Consider the following 21,542-nt stretch of genomic DNA (forward strand, 5'->3'; position numbering starts at 1 on the left):
TGATTTTAGCCGGAGTAGTTAAGATCATATTGCTGTTTCTCGGCCATCTGAGGGAGGTAAAAGCTTCAGATCAGGGGACAGCGGGCAGTTGAATCTGCATTGAGGTATGTAGCAGTTTTTATTTTCTGAATGGAATTGATGAGAAAAACCTGCCATACCGTTATAATGACATGTATGTATACTCTACACTTCAGTATTCTGGGGATGGTATTTCACCGGAATTACTCTGTAAAAGTACATTAAACCTTTTAATTGGTATTTTTCATGTTAAACGTTTCTGCTGGAATGTAGAATCGTTTGCATTTCTGAGGTACTGAGTGAATAAATATTTGGGCATTATTTTTCCACTTGGCGGTTGCTTGTTTTAATTATGACAGTTTCGTTTCTCTCTCACTGCTGTGTATGAGGGGGAGGGGCCGTTTTTGGCGCTCTTTGCTACGCATCAAAAATTTCCAGTCAGTTACTCTTGTATTTTCTGCATGATCCGGTTCATCTCTAACAGAACTCGGGGGTCTTCAAACTTCTTTGAAGGGAGGTAGATTCTCTCAGCAGAGCTGTGAGACTTATATAGTGACTGTGATTTAAGACGTTGCTCTGTAATTTTTAGGTTGCAAATTTAATTAGTGTTACTTTGCTAATGGGAACAAACCTTTGCTAAAAGTTGTGTTGTTTTTAAAGATGATGCTTTAACTGTTTTTCAGTTCATTATTTCAACTGTCATTTAATCGTTTAGTGCTTTTTTGAGGCACAATACGTTTTTGTTAAATAAGATTGTAACCAAGTTGCATGTTTATTGCTAGTGTGTTAAACATGTCTGATTCAGAGGAAGATACCTGTGTCATTTGTTCCAATGCCAAGGTGGAGCCCAATAGAAATTTATGTACTAACTGTATTGATGCTACTTTAAATAAAAGCCAATCTGTACAAATTGAACAAATTTCACCTAACAGCGAGGGGAGAGTTATGCCGACTAACTCGCCTCACGTGTCAGTACCTGCATCTCCCGCCCGGGAGGTGCGTGATATTATGGCGCCTAGTACATCTGGGCAGCCATTACAGATAACATTACAAGATATGGCTACTGTTATGACTGAAGTTTTGGCTAAATTACCAGAACTAAGAGGCAAGCGTGATCACTCTGGGGTGAGAACAGAGTGCGCTGATAATTCTAGGGCCATGTCTGATACTGCGTCACAGCTTGCAGAGCATGAGGACGGAGAGCTTCATTCTGTGGGTGACGGTTCTGATCCAAGCAGATTGGATTCAGATATTTCAAATTTTAAATTTAAATTGGAAAACCTCCGTGTATTACTAGGGGAGGTCTTAGCGGCTCTTAATGATTGTAACACTGTTGCAATACCAGAGAAAATGTGTAGGTTGGATAAATACTTTGCGGTACCGGCGAGTACTGACGTTTTTCCTATACCTAAGAGATTAACTGAAATTGTTACTAAGGAGTGGGATAGACCCGGTGTGCCGTTCTCACCCCCTCCAATATTTAGAAAGATGTTTCCAATAGACGCCACCACACGGGACTTATGGCAAACGGTCCCTAGGGTGGAGGGAGCAGTTTCTACTTTAGCTAAGCGCACCACTATCCCGGTGGAGGATAGCTGTGCTTTTTCAGATCCTATGGATAAGAAATTAGAGGGTTACCTTAAGAAAATGTTTGTTCAACAAGGTTTTATATTACAACCCCTTGCATGCATCGCGCCGATTACGGCTGCGGCAGCATTTTGGATTGAGTCTCTGGAAGAGAACCTTAGTTCAGCTACGCTGGACGACATTACGGACAGGCTTAGAGTCCTTAAAGTAGCTCTTCCATTCGGATTGGCTACGGCTCCAAGAATCTTCACAAAGGTTCTGGGTGCCCTTCTGGCGGTACTAAGACCGCGAGGAATTTCGGTAGCTCCGTACCTAGACGACATTCTGATACAAGCTTCAAGCTTTCAAACTGCCAAGTCTCATACAGAGTTAGTTCTGGCATTTCTAAGGTCGCATGGATGGAAAGTGAACGAAAAGAAGAGTTCTCTTTTTCCTCTCACAAGAGTTCCATTCTTAGGGACCTTATAGATTCTGTGGAAATGAAGATTTATCTGACAGAAGACAGATTAACAAAGCTTCTAAATGCATGCCGTGTCCTTCATTCCATTCAACTCCCGTCAGTAGCTCAATGCATGGAGGTGATCGGCTTAATGGTAGCAGCAATGGACATAGTTCCCTTTGCACGTCTACATCTCAGACCGCTGCAATTGTGCATGCTAAGTCAGTGGAATGGGGATTACTCAGACTTGTCCCCTACTCTGAATCTGGATCAAGAGACCAGAAACTCTCTTCTATGGTGGCTTTCTCGGCCACATCTGTCCAGGGGGATGCCATTCAGCAGGCCGGACTGGACAATTGTAACAACAGACGCCAGCCTACTAGGTTGGGGCGCTGTCTGGAATTCTCTGAAGGCTCAGGGACAATGGAATCAGGAGGAAAGTCTCCTACCAATAAACATTCTGGAATTGAGAGCAGTTCTCAATGCCCTTCTGACTTGGCCCCAGTTAAAAACTCGGGGATTCATCAGGTTTCAGTCGGACAACATCACGACTGTAGCGTACATCAACCATCAAGGAGGGACAAGAAGCTCCCTAGCAATGATGGAAGTATCAAAGATAATTCGCTGGGCAGAGTCTCACTCTTGCCACCTGTCAGCAATCCACATCCCGGGAGTGGAGAACTGGGAGGCGGATTTCTTGAGTCGCCAGACTTTTCATCCGGGGGAGTGGGAACTTCATCCGGAGGTCTTTGCCCAAATACTTCGACGTTGGGGCAAACCAGAGATAGATCTCATGGCGTCTCGCCAGAACGCCAAACTTCCTCGCTACGGATCCAGATCCAGGGATCCGGGAGCGGTTCTGATAGATGCTTTGACAGCACCTTGGAACTTCGGGATGGCTTATGTGTTTCCACCCTTCCCGCTGCTTCCTCGATTGATTGCCAAAATCAAACAGGAGAGAGCATCAGTGATTCTAATAGCACCTGCATGGCCACGCAGGACTTGGTATGCAGATCTAGTGGACATGTCATCCTGTCCGCCTTGGTCTCTACCTCTAAGACAGGACCTTCTGATACAGGGTCCATTCAAACACCAAAATCTAACTTCTCTGAAGCTGACTGCTTGGAAATTGAACGCTTGATTTTATCAAAACGTGGTTTTTCTGAGTCGGTTATTGATACCCTGATACAGGCTAGGAAGCCTGTTACCAGAAAGATTTACCATAAGATATGGCGTAAATACCTATACTGGTGTGAATCCAAAGATTACTCCTGGAGTAAGGTTAGGATTCCTAGGATATTGTCCTTTCTACAAGAAGGTTTAGAAAAGGGTTTATCGGCTAGTTCATTAAAGGGACAGATCTCAGCTCTGTCCATCTTGTTACACAGGCGTCTGTCAGAAAATCCAGACGTCCAGGCCTTTTGTCAGGCTTTAGCTAGGATCAAGCCTGTGTTTAAAACTGTTGCTCCGCCATGGAGTTTAAACTTAGTTCTTAACGTTTTACAGGGTGTTCCGTTTGAACCCCTTCATTCCATTGATATAAAATTGTTATCTTGGAAAGTTCTGTTTTTAATGGCTATTTCCTCGGCTCGAAGAGTCTCTGAGTTATCAGCCTTACATTGTGATTCTCCTTATCTGATCTTTCACTCAGACAAGGTAGTTCTGCGTACTAAACCTGGGTTCTTACCTAAGGTAGTCACTAACAGGAATATCAATCAAGAGATTGTTGTTCCATCCTTGTGTCCAAATCCTTCTTCAAAGAAGGAACGTCTTCTACACAATCTGGATGTAGTTCGTGCCCTCAAGTTCTACTTGCAGGCAACTAAGGATTTTCGACAAACGTCTTCCCTGTTTGTCGTGTACTCTGGTCAGAGGAGAGGTCATAAGGCTTCGGCTACCTCTCTCTCCTTCTGGCTTCGTAGCATAATTCGTTTAGCCTATGAGACTGCTGGACAGCAGCCTCCTGAAAGAATTACAGCTCATTCTACTAGAGCTGTGGCTTCCACTTGGGCCTTTAAGAATGAGGCCTCTGTTGAACAGATTTGCAAGACTGCAACTTGGTCTTCGCTTCATACTTTTTCCAAATTTTACAAATTTGACACTTTTGCTTCTTCGGAGGCTATTTTTGGGAGAAAGGTTCTTCAGGCAGTGGTTCCTTCTGTATAATGAGCCTGCCTATCCCTCCCGTCATCCGTGTACTTTTGCTTTGGTATTGGTATCCCAGAAGTAATGATGACCCGTGGACTGATCACACATAACAGAAGAAAACATAATTTATGCTTACCTGATAAATTCCTTTCTTCTGTTGTGTGATCAGTCCACGGCCCGCCCTGTTTTTTTAAGGCAGGTAAATATTTTTTAAATTATATTCCAGTCACCACTTCACCCTTGGCTTCTCCTTTCTCGTTGGTCTTTGGTCGAATGACTGGAGGTGACGTAGAGGGGAGGAGCTATATAGCAACTCTGCTGGGTGAATCCTCTTGCACTTCCTGTAGGGGAGCAGATAATATCCCAGAAGTAATGATGACCCGTGGACTGATCACACAACAGAAGAAAGGAATTTATCAGGTAAGCATAAATTATGTTTTTTTCTTTTTTTTTTTGCTCATACAAAATTTGTGGTTGGCTCCTGTATATTTAAGATAGCTGCTAAGTTTTATTTCAGTGTGTGAACCCCTGGTGTATACAAAAAACCTTGCCTGGTCCCTAAAAAGCTGAATTTGAACCCTGAATTATTTAGTTAGCTCCAACTTTGATTTATTGCCAAGCCTTAAAGGGGCAGTCTACTACAGAATTGTTATTGTTTTAAAATGATAGATAATCCCTTTATTACCTATTCCCCAGTTTTACATAACCAACACGCTTATATTAACATGCTTTTTACCTCTGTGATTACCTTCTATCTAAACCTCTGCAGACTGCGCCCTTATCTCAGTTCTTTTGACAGACAAGCATTTTACCCAATCAGTGTTGACTCATAAATAACTCCAAAGGAGTGAGCACAATGTAATCTATATGGCACATATGATCTAGCGCTTTCTAGCTGAAAAAACTGTCAGAATACACTGAGATAAGAGGCGGTCTTCATATTAGCATATGAGCCTACCTAGGTTTAATTTTCAACAAATAATACCAAGAGAACAAAGCAAATTTGATGATAAAAGTAAATTGGAAAGTTGTTTAAAATTGCATGCCCTATCTGAATCATGAATGTTTAATCTTGACTAGTGTGTCTGTTTAACTTAAACCGTAAGACTTTTAAGGGACAATACACTCAAGCAGCTGAAGAGTGTTTGTTGTATTCAAAGTTGCTGCAAGAAAAAGTTGTTTTCTGTAACTGCCTCTTGTTCACAAAGCCAATGTACAGTATTACAGGTTTCAGTAAAGGTGCCAGTTTTTAACAGACAAACCCAGGTGCCACTGATGCCTTAAACTTAGGCCCTGATGCCCTGAATTGGAGCTCCCAAGCCAGCCATGGATGCCACCCAACAGCCACCATTTACTGCTGCCAGCCACACTTAAAGGTACATAAAACCCAACATTTTTACTTCATGATTAATTTTCCAATTTATTTCTATGCTATTATTTTCTTCACTTTCTTGTTATCCTTTGTTGAAAAGCAGGAGGGTAAGCTCAGCAGTGTGTACATGTCTGCAGCATTATATGGTAGCAGTTTTGCCATACATTAGGAAGAGCACTAGATGACAGCAGAATTTCCTATCATGTAGTGCTCCAGGCATTTGCACGTCACCTATCTCTATACCTCTTCAACAAAGAATTACATGAGAGCAAAGCAAATTCTATAATAGAAGTAAATTGTAAACTTTTAAAATTGTATTCTCTATCCGAATCATGAAAGAAAAAATTAGGGTTTTATGTCCCTTTAACATTTAGCCCAGTGCAGCAGAATCAGGTCTAGGCTGTGCAGCAGAATCAGGTCTAGGCTGCAAGGCTGGGAACTGCAAGTCCCAGCATGCCGAGAGACAAGAGGACATGTTAATGCAGCCGTTAAGGAATCCCTTATACTGGTACTAATCTCTTTGTTGTACATTTCCCTGGAGGAGTGCTGGGAGGCCGAGATAAGTGAGGCCTCAGCAAGACCTGATCACCGGGCTTTTGTAAAGTGGAGGCACTACAGAGAAGGGGCAGACTCGGAGACCGAGATAAGTGAGGCCTCAGCAAGACCTGATCACCGGGCTTTTGTAAAGTGGAGGCACTACAGAGAAGGGACAGACTCGGAGACCGAGATAAGTGAGGCCTCAGCAAGACCTGATCACCGGGCTTTTGTAAAGTGGAGGCACTACAGAGAAGGGGCAGACTCAGAGACCGAGATAAGTGAGGTCTCAGCAAGACCTGATCACCTGGCTTTTGTAAAATGGAGGCACTACAGAGAAGGGGCAGACTCGGAGACCGAGATAAGTGAGGCCTCAGCAAGACCTGATCACCGGGCTTTTGTAAAGTGGAGGCACTACAGAGAAGGGGCAGACTCGGAGACCGAGATAAGTGAGGCCTCAGCAAGACCTGATCACCGGGCTTTTGTAAAGTGGAGGCACTACAGAGAAGGGGCAGACTCGGAGACCGAGATAAGTGAGGCCTCAGCAAGACCTGATCACCGGGCTTTTGTAAAGTGGAGGCACTACAGAGAAGGGGCAGACTCGGAGACCGAGATAAGTGAGGCCTCAGCAAGACCTGATCACCGGGCTTTTGTAAAGTGGAGGCACTACAGAGAAGGGGCAGACTCGGAGACCGAGATAAGTGAGGCCTCAGCAAGACCTGAGCACCGGGCTTTTGTAAAGTGGAGGCACTACAGAGAAGGGGCAGACTCGGAGACCGAGATAAGTGAGGCCTCAGCAAGACCTGATCACCGGGCTTTTGTAAAGTGGAGGCACTACAGAGAAGGGGCAGACTCGGAGACCGAGAGTGTCACAACAAGAAACCAGCTTGAAAAGGCCTCACTCCCTCAGAGGGGTGGGGACAAAGTAGTTGTGGGTACCTGGAACTTCCAGACAGGCTGATTGAGGTGCTCCCCTCTGGATACTGAGAGCTTTACTCCCTTGGCAGTGATTGACAGTACTGACCGGGACATTATTCATGCTCTATAAATAAATGATATTTTTAGCAAAGTAAATAATGGACCTATCTTGCACACAAGAATCAACAGATTTCTGGATTTCATTAGAGTGATGGTGGCTTTTGAAAGATGTTATTTAAAACCCATTTTTCTTCTTTCATGATTCAGATGGAGCATACACATTTAAACAACTTTCTAATTTACTTCTATTATTCAATCTTCTTTGTATCTTTGTTGAAAAGCAAGGACATAAGCTCAGGAGTGTGCACGTTTCTGGAGCACTATATGGCAACAGTTTTGCAAGAATGTTCTCCATTTAAAAGAGCACTAGATGTCAGCACCTTTTCCTGCCATGTAGTACTCCAGACACCTACCTAGGTATCTCTTCAACAAAGAATACCATGAGAACTAAGAAAATTTGATAACGTAAATTGGAAACTTTTTTAAAAATTGTAAGCCCTATGTGAATCCCAGATGAAAATTTTTGGGTTACATATCCCTCTAATAATTCAAATACAAATTTGATGACACTGTGAAGTGAAATGTGCTTAAAGGGATATGAAAATCAAAATTAATTCTAAACTCAAGCCTTGGCTCCAAGCAGCGCTGCAACTCGTGTGCAAGAGTATCACCTGTGCCTCCTCGCTCGGGTCATTCCACAAGTAGTTCCAAGGATTAGTAGAAAGTACGGCACTGCTAGGGGTAATACATTTAAAAACAACATTTATTGAGACAATAAAAAAGCAAGTTACCAAGGAGACAGGAGTGGGTCAATAAATTCACTTCTATTTTCAAATGTGCTTTGTTCTCTTGGTATGCACATATCCTACACTAGTGGAAGTTAGTTGTTGATTGGTTCCTGCACACATTTGTCTCTTGTGATTGGCTGACTAGATGTGCTCAGCTAGCTGCCAGTAGTGCAATGTTGTTACTTCAGCAATGGACAACAAGAGAATAAAGCAAATTTTATAATAGAAGTAAATTAGAAAGTTGTTTGAATGATATCGTATGTTCTATCTGAATCATGAAAAAAAATGTTGGGGTTTCCTATTCCTTAAATACAGGATAGCTATAGATTCCTCAAAATGATCTCCAAAGCCAAGATAACAACACTGCTGCCCTCACACTCTTCACTAAAAAACATTTTAACCAACAATTTGTAATACCCCATGGAGTGTTATTGATTGTGCGAGGCTGAGCATAACTAACCACATGTTCCACTTGTAAATTGTAATCTAGAAAGGCCATAAACTTGCAGGGTTGGTAGTGCTAAAATGACGTGAGCTAATAAATTAGAGCATTGTTTCTTTAAGATCTTATGTAAAGCAAATACAAGTTCTTTTATATACAACCTGTGAAAAAAGGAAAGTAGTTATGAGGTTGTAGGATCACTAATAGCTATAGGCGCCTGTGACAATAATAAATAGTTTTGTAATTGCTTGATTGGTTTCTAGATTTAACATAAATACGGCAATCACATAATTCATTTAGAAATAGCTGGACAATTATCCACATTTAAATGCCTTGAAAGTTCTGGAGAAGTTTGTTATATATACTTTACAGTCATTTACTGCACTGAGTAACCTGCTTTGTTTTTTTTTCTCTCTGCAGGGTTCGTGGTTGGTCAAGCAGGTCTGTATGAGACAGTGGGAATGCTTGTGTTATCCTATTTTATCATTGGCATGACTGTTCTATCCGTTTGTGCCATCTCTACTAATGGCGCTCTGGATGCTGGTGGAGCGTACTGTATCCTTTTAAAAGTCATGTTCAGCTCATGTACGTGATTATTGGAGATCAAAAATAATTCAGAGCCGTGACGGACATATATATATATATATATATATATATATATATATATATATATATAGAGAGATATGTATACCAATGTCATTTCACCCGTGAAAATAAGTTGTGCTTCAGTTTCTTTTCTTGCATGGAGATAAGCCAAGCATGGCTCTGAATAGATTTATTAAAATTATGCTTAAGAATATAGAGAGCGTTACAAAAATTCAATACAAAAAAAAACACTGACAAGTGAATAATACTTAAGGGAAATGTGAAAAAAAAGAGGAAGGGAGCCGAAGCTGTAATTTTATGGTGGCGCAAGAGAACATAATTTAGTATTAACTGACAAATCTGGGGGCATATTTAGAAAGGAGATATAAAGTAGTGGTCTGTTCAATAAAACCTAATAAATAACTATGTAAAGGTTAAAGAAACATGAAACCGAAATTGTTTCTTTCATGATTTAGAGCATACAATTTAAATGTACTTTTATTATCAAATCAGCAGCTAGCATTGCTGCACCTGAGCCTACCTAGATATCCATGTCAACAAAGGATTCCAAAAGAATGAATATAAGTAGATAATAGAATAAACTGGAATGTTGTTTAAAATTGCATGATCTATCTGAATTATGAAAGTTTGACTTTGTCTTTACTGTCTCTTTAAGGTAATTTGATAAAATGACCAGGAATCTGATGACCTAAACCTCTCCGCTCAGATTATCTTGTCAGTACCAAGTCCCTCAGAGAATAGTAGAAAGGCAAATTTTAGCTTGAGAGCTGTATTTCTTGCTATATAAAAAGCCCTCAATAAGAACAAAAAACAAACAACTCATTTGAATTATCACCCTGTGCAAAAATATAGTAAGAGTCCCAGTTCACAATAAAATATATAATATATAATGGAAGAAAAAGATATATCCCAGAAGAGAGGGGTCCATATTTAATACATAAAAGGGTCTGTAATGCAAGGCGTGAGCAGAAAGTGAATCTGAATCCTACAAACTTCAGTGATTCCTAGTTTATCACCTTTGGGATAGTCTTGGAATATTTGTAAAATTCATACAGCAACCCTGATTTGTCTTTTATAAGCCAGTGAGTAGAGATGGGAGAATATTTCAGCAGACCTGTGCCTCTATTATTTCTTTTACCAAACATTCAGCACTTGATTTTGTCAGCACCTATTACATTTGCTTTTTCAAATGTTGCATTTAAATATCAAAAGTAACATTTGAGTAATAATCCTGAATACTGATTCTCATAGACTTCAGTATAAATTCTATGGGTAGCAACTCACCACTTTCTTAGATTTTCAGGTTCACTATTCAAGTGTCTTCCCTTAAATATCTTATTATCTATCTGTCTAAAAAATTGATACTTTCCACCTAGGCCTTTAAAGGGACACTGAACCCAATTTTTTTTATTTCGTGATTCAGATAGAGCATGCAATTTTAAGCAACTTTCTAATTTACTCCTATTATCAAATTTTATTTGTTCTCTTTGTATCTTTATTTGAAAAACAAGAATGTAAGTTTAGATGCTGGCCCATTTTTAGTGAACAACCTGGGTTGTTTTTGCTGATTGGTGGATAAATTCACCCACCAATAAACAAATGTTGTCCAGTATTCTGAACCAAAAACTGTTTGGCTCCTTAGCTTAGATGCTAAGAGTAAGTTAGAAAGTTGCTTAAAATTGCATGCTCTATCTAAATCACAAAAGAAAAAATTGGGTTCAGTGTCCCTTTAAATATATAATGAAATAAGAATTTATTTTTTAAAGAAGGTGCATTGCTCCATACTATTTTAGCAATGATTTCAGTTACCAAAACAGGTAAATATTTGGTAACTGTATGTAATAGTAATATGTTTGGTTTCCTCAAGCAAATGTCATTGCAAATCTTAATCTATAACCAAGAAGGCATTGATTTCCATTACAAACATATTTAGGATTGGAACTGCTTTTATTCTAGCTATTCTAGAAGTTCTTCATTAGGGACCAATATTGTATCACAATCCACAGAAGCTGAAGATGGCGGCCTGGTTACTGAAAGATAAAAATTGATAAACTAGACAATCCATTTACAGTGATAAAAACTTTACTAATGGCAAGGAAAAAGCTTTCTGCTATAGCTTACTATTGAGTTTGGGAAATCTGTTCAATAAAAATAGTCATGCCGTAGATCAAATTAGTCCTTCAGATAGATCAGTTTCACCACATAGGGATTTACTTCTTTTTTTCTTAGATTTTTGGAAGCAACCTTTTAACGAACAGTCTACTTGATATCCCTTTATTACCCATTCCCCAGTTTTCCATATCCAACACTGTTGTATTAATATATTTTTTACCTCTGTGATTACCTTGTATCTAGGTTTCTGCAGACTGCCCATTATCTCAGTGATTTTGACAGACGCATTTTAGCTAATAAGTGCAGACTCAAATAACTCCATGTGAGGGAGCACAATGTTATATATAATGCACACATGAACTAGCACTGTCTAGGGGTGCAAAAATGTCAAAATGCCCTGAGATAAGAGGAGCTAGATGGAGTCTTTTTCCGTGCATCGGGTTGCACTTGTATTACAAGTTAAAAATATAAAGTTAGTGCGCACGTGAAAACCTGACATGGGCAAAAAGTTAAGCTTTGAATATTGCGACCACGTTAACGTATTCTGCCATAGACTTTAATGGAGTGCGAAAATTAAACCTTTTATTGCAAATACATATTTATATCAGTGGACAGAGCTTGGCAGCCATTTCAAAGTGACCAGAAACAACAGTAATTTTAAAATAACTTTTTTACTGTTACTGCTGCATGATATAGAAAGGGGTGCAGGAGGATATTTGCATCTTAATCTAAAGTAAGACTTTAAGAGGACCAAGATGTACTGTCCCTTTAAGGGGCAATTGGGGGTCATTTTTTTAATTAACCAGAGGTCTGACCTCTGGTTAATTGCACTTAGCAGAAGCTGCTACCGTGAGCTCACGGTAGCATTAACCAACCACTTATAATGGCTGGTTATTTAACGTGCACCCGTAAAGTTTGAGGAGGCGCACGTTAAATTAGCGCTTCACTTGTAATCTAGCTCTTTGTGTGGGTAGTCTCAACTTCCTGGACTAAGGAAGCAGAAGTATCACCATTTGAGCTTTGTCAGGAAGCAGTATGGTAAACCCTTAATACTTTTTTTTTCTCAGAACAAGCTGGAAGTGTGGCAGTTAGCTTTGAAAAAATATATAATTACAATTTTCCTGCAGTTCTAGCTACTTTCTCTTGCATGCATACGTTGCAGACAGTGACATCACTGCTGACATCAACCTCTTTGACAGAGCTCAGCGGTTACACTGACAGACTTGAAGCCGCATCATGCATATGTATGATGTATTTGACACAAGCATTGGATTTGCACATGTGTTGTGGTCTCTGTGTAAATCCTCTGTAGCAAGTCTGCATACGGATATATACAACAGGAAGTGAGTGATTAAACTTCGCCACATTACTCGAATACAGATCAATATGATGTTATGTTCAGTTTAGAATGATAGTTTAACCGGTATGAGAGACCCTATAATGTCAAGAAGCCTTTTAAAGAAAATGTAATTTTTAAGCATATATAGCTAACTTGTCACTCTCAAAACAGAATCACTACCACTGAAATTACAAACGTAAGGTGACAGATTTCACAGACCCCAATTCAGGACACCACAGACACAAATTCTGAGCACATTAAAAATGTTGAGTAAGAGTTAAAAAAAACTGTTGAAAATGTTTAAGTTTATACAGGGATGTAAAATTGTTTACCTACAATAAAAACCAATAATAAAACCTTACTGTAGCTGTAAGTCCAGCTCCAAACACATTATCCCCCCCCCCTTCTTCTGTATGCCAACCCATGCTGTTGTAACTGTAAGTGCTAACTAAACTGTGATACACAACAGCAACCCCTGCTGGATTGGAGTAGTAGCGGCAGCTGAGTTTGTCAAAAGTGAAGTTGATTCTTGTCGTTTAGACACTCTGGCAAGGGACAGGAAACCCATTTAAGCTAATTGGGACAATCTTAGCTTAGCCCTTTAACAACTTAGAGACAGATTGAACAAATTCAGGACTGTCCTTAACACACAGAAAAATAAAACAATGCCCAAATTTACAACTGTCCATAAAAAATAGCGATGTCTGGTCACCATACTAAATGTCTGCTTTCACTACTGTCAACCAAATGGCATTATTATACTAGGTCAGGAGGTCATGTGGTGGCAATTTCACGTGCACTCACGATATGTCTATAAAGGAGGGTGCGCATGCACAAGACCTATTGGGGCCCATTTATCAAGCTCCGAATGGAGCTTGTGGGCCCGTGTTTCTGGTGACCGCTGCTCCATAACCCTGTCCGACTCTGCCTGCTCTGATGAGGCGGACATGAATCGCCGGAAATCAACCCGATCGAGTACGATCGGGTTGATTGACACCCCCATGCTGGTGGCCCATTGGCCACGAGTCTGCAGGGGGCGGCGTTGCACCAGCAGCTCTTGTGAGCTGCTGGTGCAATGCTGAATACAGAGAGCGTATTGCTCTCCGCATTCAGCAAGGTCTTGCGGACCTGATCCGCACTGTCGGATCAGGTCCGCAAGACCTTTGATAAATAGGCCCCTAAAGCTGCACATGGGCATAGAACTACAGTCTCTGGGGCCTATTTAACAAATGTCTTGCAGACCTGATCTGACAGTGCGGATCAGGTCCGCAAGACATCACTGAATGCGGAGAGCAATACGCTCTCCGTATTCAGCATTGTACCAGCAGCTCACAAGAGCTGCTGGTGCAACGCCGCCCCCTTCAGACTCGCGGCCAATCGGCCGCCAGCAGAGGGGTCTCAATCAACCCGATCGTACTCCGGCAATTCCTGTCCGCCTGCTCGATCGGGTTAAATTCCGACGATTCCTATACGTTCGGAGCTTGATAGATAGGCCCCTTAGTCTCTCTTTCTTTTTCCCCTCAGTGGTAACCAGCTACAAGGATAGCTTGGTTAAGGGCTTTAGAAAGTCAAGTAGCAATGTTACCACAGCTCCTATATTTTGATTTCAGGCACCTAACTTTTGAGATTAAACTGCATTTATTTGTATACAAAAACTTTTTTTGGCACCTAAAAAATGTGTATATGTATGTGTATGTGTATATATATATATATATATATATATATATATATATATATATATATATATATATATATATATATATATATATATATATATATATACAGAGAGAAGTGCACTCACAGGAATGAACAACTGGCTCAATAACATTGTTAGCCTGTTCTATGGCGATTTACCACCTGGGTGCAACTTTTTAGCCCAGTAATGCTTTTCACAGAGTAGAACTTTCCTGTAGTATATCAGTCTGATCCCGCCTATTACGGTCAGTCCAGCGCCGAAATACCAGGCAATTCCTTTCTGAATATGGAACACAGCAACCCCAGACGATTGTTTCGGCCTTCATTGGGCCTCGTCAGTGAGGTGTAGCTATATTTCTCTAAGCACACTGAGCAAGGAGTCCACGTCTGCTTGCCCCTTTTTCCCATAGGGAGACTAAATACATACAGAGAGAAGTGCACTCACAGGAACGAACAACTGGCTCAATAACATTGTTAGCCTGTTCTATGGCGATTTACCACCTGGGTGCAACTTTTTAGCCCAGTAATGCTTTTCACAGAGTAGAACTTTCCTGTAGTATATCAGTCTGATCCCGCCTATTACGGTCAGTTCAGCGCTGAAATACCAGGCAATTCCTCTCTGAACAAGGAACACAGCAACCCCAGGCGATCGTTTCAGCCTTCATTGGGCCTCGTCAGTGAGGTGTAGCTATATTCCTCTAAGCACTCTGAGATACGGAGTCCACGTCTGCTTGCCCCTTTTTCCCATAGGGAGACTAAATACATACAGAGAGAAATGCACTTACAGGAACGAACAACTGGCTCAATAACATTGTTAGCCTGTTCTATGGCGATTTACCACCTGGGTGCAACTTTTTAGCCCAGTAATGCTTTTCACAGAGTAGAAGCTGCACCCAGGTGGTAAATCGCCATAGAACAAGCTAACAATAGTATTGAGCCAGTTGTTCGTTCCTGTGATTGTGCTTCTCTCTGTGTGTATATATATATATATATATACATATATATATATATATATATAAAATCTTCTTGCTAGTTTTAAAGTGTACTATAGAGAGAGAGAGCGCTGAAAAAATCACCTCAAAGTACACAGGTTGATATCAAAAATCCCCAGAAGATATTGATAAGTGAAAGTCTATGTGCGTGATCTTCCTGCGCTAAAGACCAGTGTCAGTGGTTCTAAAGCTGAAACTATTGAGGTGAGTAGAAATGTAAATGAACACTCTAGAGAGTAAATTTTATATATAAACAGATATTCTTTTATTTGATATTAAAAGATAAAAAATGATAAAAAGTGCTCCTTGACTCTTAAAATAAATTTATGTTAAAAGCAATTGTTAAAATATTTTGTCTTTTTTTCAGCAAAAAATAGCAAAGGCAAAAAGACAAACAGTAGGTATAGTTAGTATACACAGTGGATTAAGAGACATAAGAGGTTAGTAAACAATGATATGGGGTTAAAATGTGTAAGACAGATAGAGAAGAAAAGGATATTAGCAAGATATCAGCTTATTGCATATGAAAAGCAGTTTTCTGCATATATTAGGTAGCGTATTGTACTCCAAAAGAAGCGTATTGCATATAGATAGCGTCTTGTATAGAGAAGCAAGCTATAGTAAGCTATAATAAATTAAAACAAGCCTTAGTACGTGAAAATCAGCATATATGAGTCAGAGCATGATTAAACTAAAACGTTGTATAAAAAATGTTCTTTTCTGTGCAAATATCTGCAAACCATCAGACGCTTTCTTCGGAACCAGCAATCTTAAGGTAACCTGGCTTTACCACTAATCCGGGAAAACACCCAATTATTCCGGGAAGACTCCTATTTGATACATCAACATTTGAAAACTGAACAAACTATAACTTGATCATATAAGGTACCCCCACTATAAAGAGACGGCATTAAATTTTCACCTGCCTTAATCTTTACCTGTGCACAGAAAAGAACATTTTTTATACAACGTTTTAGTTTAATCATGCTCTGACTCATATATGCTGATTTTCACGTACTAAGGCTTGTTTTCATTTATTATAGCTTACTATAGCTTGCTTTTCTATACAAGACGCTATCTATATGCAATACGCTTCTTTTGGAGTACAATACGCTACCTAATATATGCAGAAAACTGCTTTTCATATGCAATAAGCTGATATCTTGCTAATATCCTTTTCTTCTCTATCTGTCTTACACATTTTAACCCCATATAATTGTTTACTAACCTCTTATGTCTCTTAATCCACTGTGTATACTAACTATACCTACTGTTTGTCTTTTTGCCTTTGCTATTTTTTGCTGAAAAAAAGACAAAATATTTTAACAATTGCTTTTAACATAAATTTATTTTAAGAGTCAAGGAGCACTTTTTATCATTTTTTATCTTTTAATATCAAATAAAAGAATATCTGTTTATATATAAAATTTACTCTCTAGAGTGTTCATTTACATTTCTACTCACCTCAATAGTTTCAGCTTTAGAACCACTGACACTGGTCTTTAGCGCAGGAAGATCACGCACATAGTTTTAAAGTGTATTACAGGGCTTGAAATGACCAGTGGTCCACTAGCCCTGGATGACAGTATTTTTGCATCAACTTCATGTATCTTATAACAGCAACAGTATAGGGTATATCCCATCATTTGGCACTAGATGGCAAGCTAAACCTTTCATAGGCTACACATGGTCCTGAGTTTTGTTTTTATTTTAGTTTTTTTGTTTGCCTCTACAGACATGGCAATGCTAAAGTAATAGAATAAACTATAATTACATCAGCCAGGGAATGTTGATTTAGTTAAGAGGATGACATCTTGATGTTACCTGGCTGCTCAAGGTGGAAAGTTAAAAGGACATTAGACTTAAACAGTTTCTATGAAAGTGCTCTTGCATAAAACAAAAGATTAATGTAAAGCATCTTAAATTGATGTTAAATTTAAAGAGATATTCCTGACAAAATTGGAATACACATGGGTGCATTTCAGTTTTGAATAGAAGCATTTTTGCAGTATTCATGTATAAGAAAAATGTTCCTAGTAAAACTATAGCTGTTTCAAGAGTGTATTTAAGTATGCTCCGTGCACCAGCATTTTGAACTCAGCACTTGCTCAGAGAGCCTAAGGTATTTGTATCATCTGGCAATATCATTGCTGACAAAGACGGCATACATGTGTAGCTGCCATTCCCATTCTCAGCCCAGAATCAGTAATGCATATGCATTCCTGCTCCACAGCTGACTTTATTCAGGGTTTAAATAGAAAGTTGTTCATTAAAGGGACACTGAACCCAAATTTTTTCTTTTGTGATTCAGATAGAGCATGACATTTTAAGCAACTTTCTAATTTACTCCTATTATCAAATTTTCTTCATTCTCTTGCTATCTTTATTTGAAATGCAAGAATGTAAGTTTAGATGCCGGCCCATTTTTGGTGAACAACCTGGGTTGTTCTTGCTGATTGGTGAATACATTCATCCACCAATAAAAAAGTGCTGTCCAGAGTACTGAACCCCCCAAAAAAGCTTAGATGCATTCTTTTTCAAATAAAGATAGCAAGAGAACGAAGAAAAATTGATAATAGGAGTAAATTAGAAAGTTGCTTAAAATTGCATGCTCTATCTGAATCACGAAAGAAACAAATTTTGGTTCAGTGTCCCTTTAAGCAGCAATGCAATAATAAAATGCTGTTGTACATTCTCTTTTCTGAAAAATGCAAAGCATATTGGACTTCTTCTTGGACTTGTTCTCCTTTTCAGCAGCCAGATTCTGCTTTCCTGCACTATTCTTTAATTTTTTTTTCAAGAGGAAGTGGCGATGAGCACCTGTTTTTTTCCTGGCACTGCACACACCTTATCTTCAAAGCATATATATGTTGATTTTTGATTGTGCCAGTATCTGATCTCCTCTCTAAATGAGCAGTGCTGAGGATAATTGTGTGTGCACATATTAAATTAAAGTGAACCTTCCTGATTAGAGCTGATTCTGTAATGTACTTCAATCTGCGGAGACAATGCACTTCTATCTGCAGGCACAATGCTCGTCTATCTTTTGCTATCACCGCCTGCAGGGACAGAAATTACCCTTGGGATAAGAAATCTCCAGAGAAAAAGAAAGTAAAAAATAAAGATAGGGGAGAGAGATGAGAGTGGGGAAGGCGAGAAGGAAAAATGTGATGAGGGATCTTAAAGGGACAGTGTAGTGTAAAAATTGTTTTCCCTCAATGTGTTTCCAATTACTTGTTAAACCAGCTGCAGATTGTATATATACACACACACACACACACACACATATATATATATATATATATATATATATATATATATATTGAGAGAGAGAGAGAGTGTGTATTTAGGTTTATTCTTGTATATGAAATAGATGTGTTTGTTCTTTCAAACCACAGCCTGTTTCAATGGGTTGCGCTTGCAGAAAAATCAGATCTCCTTATTTTATTAATTTCTGTATGCACACATGCTTCTTTATATTATCTCTGTGTGTATACCAAAGCCCAGTACCTAGAGAGCACAAGTAAAGAAATAACATTCTATCACATATCTGTCCTACCTCCCACTGGGAGTGTAATTTCATCTGCTAGCAATGTTTAGACATCTTTTCTCTAGCCTATACTATATTATAGAAACTTTCAGTATCGGTAGGCATACCAGAGGTATTAATAATGCTGATGTAAAGGTAAAATAGCTAGTTGTAAACAATTTAATACATTCCAGCAGGTACAATTGGTAATTGGGAACAAATTAATCTGCAATGCATTTGTTACATTGCAGTATATGTATGTATATATTCAGGGGTTGAAAAAGTTGCCCAAGAGCTAATGGTCACATTAAATTTCTTAGTGGTCCCACTTTTTCAACTCCAAATTTTTACGATGTCATACAAAAACTTGTATTACACTGTTATACGCTTCTAATATACAATTGTATTAAGAATAAAACACTCTTTGTATACAATTATATACTAATAAATATTTTAAACTTATTCTCATACCTAAAAAGAGAATATTCTTGATCACATGGCAGCAAGCTGAGACAGAAATAATTACACACATACATATATAGTCTGGGATATACACACACTCAGATATATACGCACACACACAATAACAGATGCACACAAACAATCTCACACACACAAACACTCTCTCACACAAGCTCTCTCTTACACACTCACACAAACTAACTCTCACACACACTTTAAAACACTCTGTCACACAGTTTCTCTCACATATATTCTCACTTTCTCACACACACATCCTATTGCTCATTCTCACTAACAGACACTAACTCTCTTACACACAACTGTTTTGCAGTTATTATGGAGGATGAGTGGCACATTTATTACTGTAGCACCCCAACTTCTTAAAGGCATTAACAGCCATACTTTTACAAGGTAGTTTTTTTTTTACATATCCTATGCTACAGCAGGACAAGGAAAATAATAAATAAGAAAAGTAGGAATAAATTAATATGATAGCCTCTGCCGTCTCCACTGTGCAGCCATTGGTAGGGTACAAGCTAATGTTGCTAAAAAGACATTAAAGTGTAGAACCTTACCCACCTCTAATATAGACAAACTTTTAACCATCATCTCTTTTTTAGGCAAGGCATGTTTTATACTGACCAGATTAGGGGGTTCATTCTGCATGTAACATTATAGACACTTTGCTTTCTAGTATTTATCACCCTATCATTTGGGAATATTGACATGAGAAGTGCAGTGTTACTGGGAGTAAACTACAACAGCCTCTACAATGACTTTATTTCTTATTTGAAAATTGTTGTGTGGGGCAGTATTAGAAAAAGTAGTAGTAACATAATATGAGAAAATCATAATTTAAATAGTTCCAGCAGCATACAAATGTAATCAGGTTTTAATAAATTATAGCTTATGCTGTATAAAAATAGATACAGTATAAATAGTTACATACTATTCCCTTAAAGTGCATGTAAAGTCAATGGTATCGCACAATCTGAAAATGTTTATCAATAAAAACTAACTTAAGTTTAAGTCATTGTTTATTTTAAAAAGTTCAATTATATCGATCTATATACTTATTTAATGTGAATCTTCTTGCTCGCTTCCTCCGCCCGCCATTTTGGACCGCGTTTATAACCTTGATTGACACTGTAGTCAACTAATAATCAGTCATACCCCGTGGCGTCCAGCCCCTTTTCGTGCACGTCACTATTTATTTATGCGCATGCGTCTTTCTGTATGCGCATGCGTAAACAAACTGCTCTTTGATTTAGAAGCGCTGCGCGTCCACGATTAGGCAGTGGATTAGATTAGGCAGTTAGGCAGTGGATGTTAAACGCATGCACAAAAGAACAATACATCTTGAACGAGCATTTCAAATACGTCATAGAGCGGGTGGGACCGCTCTATACGTTATGAGGAATAAATAGAGGAAGTAATGGATGGGAGGAGCTACAAGCGAAAACGGAGATACGTTTTAAAATAAAATATATAGTGATATTTTGCAAATTTGGTAAAAAAAATAATGCGTTTTGACTAATACACTGACTATGAATAAATATATGTTCTTTAAAACTGCAAAATTTACATTCACTTTAATATACCAAATATTTTCTGTTGACTTCTTATAAATTGTGCAAAAATGCTGAGAGTTTGCTTTACCCTTATACCACCCATCCTCACTTGCTTTTCATTCAGCCAGATAGCTGTACAATAATTTAAAGTTTATTTGAAATACTACAGGGAATCATTTATTATTACATAATTAAAAAAACGTAAATGATATATGTTTTACTGGCACATCATTTTTGTTGCCAGTATAAATAAAAAATTCAACATAGCTTAGCCTGCAAACAGTTATAGGGGGAATCTTCTGTTTTTAAGGCACTGTCTAAATGATGTGGATTGTTTTAACATGTAAAGCATTTTATATTTTAAGAAAACAGTAATCTTTATAAAAATGAAAGTTTATATGACAGATACATGCTGAAAATAGCAGACCATTTTTCTAAGTCGTCCTAAGAAATTTCAAGGTCGTCCGGGACCACTGGACGACTGGGTTTTTCAACCACTGTATATATATATATATATATATATATATATATATATATATATATATATATATATATATATATATATATATATATATATATACTGTATTAGTTTTCTTACTGAATGACAAGCCACTTTTGCTGAGAAGCAGGAATTTTATATGGTCCTACTAGTGCTACGATTTGCTGTACCGCCTGCACACACTATAGAGAAATAAAAACAGCTTATGTTGAGATTTTTGTTTATATATATATATATATATATATATATATGTTGTATATACTGCAAAGTTATACATACTTTATACAATGTTTATTGTCCCTTTAAAGAAAATGAAATGGAGAGGAAAACAGAAAAGGAGGAAAGAAGGAAGGTGAGGAGAGAGTGCAAGTGCTGGAGAGAAGAAAGACAGGTTAAATTGGGGAGAATGAAACAGAGGATGAGGGATCATT

At 38.5% G+C, this 21,542-nt stretch overlaps 1 protein-coding gene across 1 annotated transcript in view; it reads left to right on the forward strand.

The window, feature by feature from the left end:
• The window catches only part of LOC128656406 (solute carrier family 12 member 9), a 455,098-nt gene that overhangs the window by 64,713 nt on the left and 368,843 nt on the right, over window positions 1-21,542 (forward strand). The window contains exon 2 of the mRNA XM_053710294.1: window positions 8,727-8,861. Coding sequence (XP_053566269.1) covers window positions 8,727-8,861 — 135 coding nt within the window. The remainder of the gene's footprint in view (window positions 1-8,726; window positions 8,862-21,542) is intronic.

Source organism: Bombina bombina, chromosome 4 (genome assembly GCF_027579735.1).
Source record: "Bombina bombina isolate aBomBom1 chromosome 4, aBomBom1.pri, whole genome shotgun sequence".
In the NCBI taxonomy this organism is placed as follows: Eukaryota; Metazoa; Chordata; class Amphibia; order Anura; family Bombinatoridae; genus Bombina; species Bombina bombina.